The sequence below is a fragment of the Aplysia californica genome, unplaced genomic scaffold (assembly GCF_000002075.1).
Source record: "Aplysia californica isolate F4 #8 unplaced genomic scaffold, AplCal3.0 scaffold00239, whole genome shotgun sequence".
In the NCBI taxonomy this organism is placed as follows: Eukaryota; Metazoa; Mollusca; class Gastropoda; order Aplysiida; family Aplysiidae; genus Aplysia; species Aplysia californica.
This window is the reverse complement of record NW_004797509.1, coordinates 785428-792622: the sequence shown is the minus strand read 5'-3', so window position 1 is coordinate 792622 and position 7195 is coordinate 785428. Positions and strand designations below refer to the sequence as shown.

The 7195-nt window shown below is 39.3% G+C and overlaps 1 protein-coding gene across 1 annotated transcript in view; it reads right to left on the bottom strand.

Moving 5' to 3' along the window:
- The window catches only part of LOC101851955, a gene marked incomplete in the record, with an annotated part of 60061 nt that overhangs the window by 52134 nt on the left and 732 nt on the right, over positions 1–7195 (bottom strand). The window contains 4 exon segments of the mRNA XM_035970230.1: positions 621–668; positions 1428–1522; positions 2160–2312; positions 4058–4129. Of these exon segments, the coding sequence (XP_035826123.1) occupies positions 621–668; positions 1428–1522; positions 2160–2312; positions 4058–4093 (332 nt within the window).

The window sequence follows — 7195 nt, the reverse complement described above, 5'->3', positions numbered from 1 at the left end:
TTATAAATTATGATTATTTTTATGAAAAATATATAGATTCAACCCTTTTTTATGATAAAAAAGGTATTAGAAGCATCAAAATGTAAAAAGGAATGGATTTCTGCCGTTAGATCTACACCCGATGCTCATCGTACGAATTCGTACGATTTTCCTTTCGGTGAACTGCTGAGAGTTAAGATGTGGGACTTCTGAATATAACATCCATCTCCGATACAGCGGGGGCCAAAAGGGTGGAGAGCCGTGAAAACTCCCCAAAATGACCTGAGTTCAAGAACGCCCAGCCTGATATTAATCATACGGATAACATTTAAAGGCTTTAAAGTTTAAAAATATGTTCGAAAATGTATTCCAAGACCCAACTTCATTTATACATCAGATGGCACCATTTAAACTACTTCATAGGTCATTAATTAAATATTAAAGATTGTGAAGACAAAGTGCTGTTAACTGTTCCACCATCCATTACTTGTAGTCCACAATGATACCATTCAATTCCAGCCTAAAATCTAAACTTGGACCAATAAAAATGTCAAAAAATTTCTGGCCACAGTTGACAAACTGTCATACTATCTGCAATAAAGTAAAAAGTAAATCAACATTTAATACAACAACAAACATACCTCAAAAGTATAGTCATGAACTCCTCTCCATCATCAATGGCAAAGCATCTAGAAGAAAAAAATGTCAATGACAATACTTCATACCTATTACAAGCTTAAGAGCATTACACCTTTAACTAAGAGTGTGTTTATGTGGGGGGAGGGAAGGAAAAACGAGGTAGAATGGATTAAAGATCATTGGAAATGTTGCTGTAACGCTCAAATCACAGAAAAGGATGAGTGGAAGCAATGCCTCCAAGGCAAATATAAAAGGAAATTAATGCTCTACACTCATTCTTGCAGCACACATTTCAAGAGTTCCATATTTCTTCCAATGGAACTTGTTGAAAGGTACATGAGGAACAAACAATAAGTATATTCAAAACAGCAATGAACATCTCACACTATTTAATAGTTTAAAAAAAGAGGGTTTTACTGTTACAAATTTTGTTTATCTTTTCAGAAGAACAAGCAGAAATTCTTGAGAGAAAGCACTATCATTTAACCTACAGACTCTATGGAATGTCTCACTTCTTTTGCCGTTTCACAACAGCAGTGTTATGTCATGGTCACTCAATAAGCAAATAGACAAATTTGTATAAATATTGAGAAAATTAAAGAAAAATAGAGCACCCATATCAAAACCTTGATTTGAGCACTCATTATTTTTCAAGTAAAAATTAGGAAAAAATTAAGAAAACAGAATGAACATATACATATATGGTAAGATTTCTTTAGATGTCTTTATTAGAATAACAGCTTTATCTAGAAAACCCAAGACACTGATTTGGACGATTGTGGAACAATAAGCTAAATATCAAGGCAGACCTTGCTTGTTGACCTCGTGCTGTTTTCATTATCTCCTCTATTCTAACCCTTTGCCATTTGTTGCTTTCTCTCCTCTGGGCTGCACAAATCTCACCCTGGTAAAGATGGAAAAGCAGAACACTGTATGCAGTATCACAGCAACAGTTAACTGGGTTGCACAGCACTGGTGGAATAAGTACAACTGAAAACTGATGAGAAATACTACCAAAGAGGAAATTCTGAAATAATAAAACCATGGTAAATATATGTCTGGTAAAATCAGCTTTTCCAACACTGAAAATTGTATGGTAAGACATAAATTAAAACTCCTTTTTGTAGAGCTTTGCTCTTTATTTCCATGTGACTATGAGAGTGTTCGTGCCATTTAGGAATAAAGGATTTAGCGTATACACACACTTATTATGAATGGCATAGATAGTCAGAGCTGAACAATAGAAGAATCAATGTAAAGTTAGTTATTATTCCCTAGTCTTGTACCTCTTCAACATAAGTCCGAGGAGAATTAAACTTCACGTTTCGAATAAAAAATCTACAAAACAAATTCTTGCACAAACAGGTGGGCCAAAAAAAAGGGGTGGGGAGGGGGGAAGGTAGGGACTGGATATAGGCTTCGCTTTAGCAAAACAAAAGAAAAAATCAGAATTAGGAAATTTATGATCGTATTTGCTTAAAATTGATTTTAAAACCAAAACGATTCCACCAAATCACAATGATGGAAAGCCCTGCACTTACCTGTACAGGTTTATGTGGATTACAGCCCTGTCCAGCTGTCAGGTCAAAATACTGGTGCAACTCTTTCATCATTTGTTCGAACCCATCTCCATACTGAGATGAGGTCATGCCACCTCTTGTTTTCACCGCCAGGAAATCCCACGGATTAGTAACCTGCAAGAGAAGCAGAGAAAAAAACAGTCATCCGTTGCTGAATTTGGATTGGAGGATTCTCTCTTTCTCTTCTTACACTCTGAGGACAGCAGACTTGAGCAGACTCACTGAGGGACCCTAGGCTGGCCACCAGACATAAATGGTCCCTTTTAAGAACAAGGGGGCTATCCTGAAAAAAGCTGTTTTGAGAAAATTGAAGGTAAAGTTCTTGGCCCTTATTCAGTTTCTTTAAAAGACAAGGAGAGTTTTCTCTATAACCAAACAAATATACACACCAATGAAACAAAACTTCTATAGGTAGGGCAATGCCCACTTTTGGTGTAGGTGAAGATTTTTTGGAAACCCCAAAAGTTTGGTTAGCCTGCTTGTCCCAAAAACGACCAAATATAATATAGTGGCCCATCCACTTTGGTGTAACTTCCCCTCTGACGAGCTACAACTGAGGCACCACAACCCCTATATCTAAAGAAGTGGGGACATACATACGCATTAATTTTATCTTATTCTGTCTTCTGTTCATCTCTTGAATTTTTATCTTTCTGCCAAGGTTCCAGTCTAGAAAGTAGTGGAAGTGATATACCCCAAGAACCCACATCGTGGGGCTTGCCTGAGAAATGACCTGATAGTGCCTGGAGAGACAATAAACCTCTTTTTAAGAAAAATAAAACAAAACAAAGCAGTCAAACTTTCCGTAATGACCATATATTCAAGACTATCAACTTTTCCCTATTCCCGCCTTTCATTTTTATATACCAAAAGCAATTTGCGAGTGGTCGACCTGCCAAAGACAGCCGTTTTTCTCCTCGACAATGGGAAAATTTTGACTGTACTAAAGTTTTTTAACGGCTCCCTAAGCAGAAATATAGGGGCAACACAAACAAAGAGCATTTATCAACATCATCTATGCTATTGCTATAAGATCAAGAAACTGTTCAAACAACACATCTTGTGCTTGTCCAAGTCCAAGGAGGTGAACAGATTACTCTAAGGTAACAAATAAGCGTGCACCCCCACACTCCTTCCATACCCCCCGTTTATTATTTTCCAGCTGGCCGCCACTGACGATCATGTGAAACATTATATCTACATTCTTTAATTAAATTTGTTGGTTCCTAAATGGGAAAAGTTGTCACAGTAACTTACTAAAATCACTAAAATTTCATGATCTCTTGTTCTTTTATTCACAGAAGGAGAAATAAAACAGATTTCTTCGTACTAGTACTGGGATATGAGGTTGAACGTGACCCCCCACCCCCACCCCCCGCGCTTTTATTCCAAATTCACGTTATTAATTTTGGACTTGTCCACCCCCCTCTCCATTTATTCCTACCCCCCCCCCCCTTTATTCGATACCTTACTTACTAAAACAGCCCACATCATAATGCAATACAGTCAAAACTGTCGAAGACGAGCACCCAGCCCATGCCTCAGTTATCCAGCCCACTTTTGAATACAACCTGAGATCACAGAATCTCCTTTTGCACTCACAAGTTAAGAGGGAAATATTTTTACCAATAAGCCCATTGCTGTTACCAGCTACATAAATGTACATGGACAAGATCCTCATCCTGGGACAGTAGGCTTTGAGATAAAGCGTCAGTGTTCACAGAACTGCAGTGAGTCTGATAAATTGAGAAAAAACACAAGCACCCCAAAGTAAAGTTATTGGTCACTTTTCGCACTGAGCTTCAGCCATTCATTACATCACTTGACCATTCAACCTTTAACAAACTAGTAACACTTACCTGAATTATTTTCAGGTTAATGCTTTTCTCTCCCATCTCTGCATATAGAGACCTTGACCGATGCACAGGTAGCTAAAAAGAAGAATTTCGGGAGGGGGGGGGGGGACTTTTTGTAATGACAGTGACATCATACAATCATTTTTAGGTTTTGCAACTTTTTTTTTAAAAACTGACATAAAAACTAGAGACAGCACAGGAGGAAGGAGATGGGCCAGAGATAGCACAGGAGGTAGGAGATGGGCTAGAGGTAGAACAGGAGGTAGGAGATGGAACACCCAGGGGTAGAAAACAGAAAAGGAACACTGATAAATGGAAGTGAAACATCCAGAAGTGCCTAAGAAATTCAAGGAAATTCTACATTAACACAAAGGTACCAGAGAAACTTCCAAGAAAAAAGGGACCTGTATGCAATGCTTTATGTAGATTGAAAAGTTCAGTACATTTTGATGAGTGCAACACTGTTTCTGTCTGCCAGTCTAAGGCGCTTTAACACGCTGAACTGTTGATCTGTCTCAATGGTGGAGCTTCACTCAAAACACTGAACCGGTGAATTTGCACTGACACACTAAAAACAATCAAAAACATAAGAAATATGTACAATTGAAAGACTTCAGATCCATAGTATGAAATAAGTTATCACAAGACAGTGTAAAAATTGAGTGTAAGTGTAAAAATTTATTCAAAATACGGAGATCTGTAAGAGCCTTGTCGCCACTGAACAGCGCCGGAAATAACTAAGATGCGCCACGAATTTTTCACCGCATTATAGACTCATCTTTATCAGTAGCTGCCATGTATCGACTGTATTTAGAGATGTGTGAGAGAAAAGGATGGGTGAAGGCTTCCGAGGACAAGTACAGGCGAATTTTTTATAACAAATTTAACTTGGCATTTCACAGACCAAAGAAAGATCAGCGTGAAACCTGTGCTGCTTTCAGGAACCAACAAAATCCAAGTGAGGAGAAGAGACTCAGTACAATGAGCAAATACAGAATAAGATAACAGCCAGGCTGATAAAAGATGAAGTAAAAGGTGCCTCGAAATCACCATCATATGTATTCAGGCTGCGCTTTTGATTTACAATTAATTCTCTTCTGTCCTCATGGACAAAGTTCAAGTTATTTTTACAAAAGAAGACTTGGGGTGTACAACTTCACAATCTACGACTATTCGAAGGTAGATGCCCACTGTTATATGAGGCCTGAGCATGAAGGGAACAGAGGCTCGAACGAAGTGTCAGGCAATATTCGGATTATTGCACCAAGGAAACATGAGTGTCATAAAGCGATAAAGGCACATTTTTGGTGTTTTCGTCTTTAATTACAACCCGTTGTAAGTAAATACAGCATGGTTATATGCAGAAATCAAAAGCAAACAATATATCTGAGTTTCTTTTTCCAACATGAAAGGGTATACAAATGAATCAGTTTTTTTGCTCTCCTGGAAAATTGCAAATTGGCGCTTGTAGGGTTCTTGCACCCAGACAGCGATATATATTGATACATATATATATATATATGAATAGTGATGCATCAATTTGCAAGATTCAGTATTACATGACAAGCATATCATCTCTATAATTTAGATCTACTCTTTGTCTTACAAGATTCTTGAAGAGTAATTGAAAACTAAAAATAGAGGATTGTACCTTGTTACAGTTATCTGCATGATGTGTTTCACTGTTTCAGATTGTGATCATTTTGTCGTTCTGAATAAAAATCAACTGAAGATGACAAAGAGTTAAACCTGTTCACAATTCTAGTCTTTCTTTTCTTCTTTACTTGCTCCTTTGGACCAATCGGGGGGTTCCAGGGGGGGCTGCGCCCTTGAGGTTTAAAAAAATCTGGGGGGTTACAGAGGGGGCACCGGAAGACAACAAAAATAGAGGGCGGAAATACGCCATCTACATTTGGGTCAATCACATAGGTGTGCTAGGTGCTCGCTGTAGCTTCAACTTCAAGTTTGCAGAACTGTTCGGTTCGGTTGTCTGTGATAGTGCAGCACCCTTCTTCTGCCCAGATTGATTCTAATGCTGTACACTACGTAAACTGAGATAAGGAAAAAGAATAAGAGTATGCTTATATTATGTACGAAAGCAAGTTCAAACAAAGTTCAAGGACGCAGTGCAAATGATCGACTGGATCGTTTCTTTTAAAGTTTTGTAAGCACAAGAAATTATTAATTAAGCACTTGTAAGAGATTGGATTCAATAGGATGCTGAGCTGCAAAAGGAGCAGATCTAATTCGAGACTGCAAGGTTTGCAAATGGACACTAAGAGGAGCAAGAGCAGTATACTAGGACTAGGGGGAACCACTAGGAAAGACTCAAAGAGGGAAGCTTGGAAACTGCCAGTGTAAACCTCGTGCTACGCAAAATAAATCAACACCTAGGCCAAGATCTAGTCTAGATCTAGATCTATAGAATCACGATCAGATGACGCGGCGGGCATCCCCTTTGCGAGGTCAAACAAGATGGCTGTAACTAAATATAAATATCGGCAAATGGCGTTTAGTTGTCGTTCTCTAACATGAGCTTGTGTCATCAATACTCAAATACAGTCGAACCTGCCATAACAGAAATCTGTATAAAACGGAAACCTGTCTTAACGGAATCTCCCCGCTCCCCCCTTGATATATTCTTCCTCTTTAGTCACCTGTATGAAACGGAAACCTGTCCAATGCAGAAACGAAAAGAAAAATCTGCTTCTTTCCGAGGGTTTCACCTGTCTATGACGAAAAATGCTTTGCCCGTTCAGCCCTGATTTGAAACAAAACTCGCAAGCGGCAAGCTTGGTTCCGCCGGCTCTAAACTTCTTAACGCTAAGGCCATGCCGCTGGGCGAGGAAGGGGAGTAGGGGTGCAATTTGAGGGTAGATGTACCCCATCGGCATCATGTGAGCCCTGAGCGATGCAGATGGTTAGTGCGGTGTGGGTGAAAAATCTCACAACTGCCCGGGAGAGTGCTTGAGTACCGAGCCACTACCGAAACTTTCCTGGGTAGCCAGAGGTGTGAATTAGATTGACCAATGCCAGCTGCCCTGATCATGCACCAGCCTAGAAAAGAGGTCCTCGAATCGTAACAATGATGGCAGTGAGGGTGGCATTGGTCAACTGGGCTTCTTGTTACACCGATGGGGG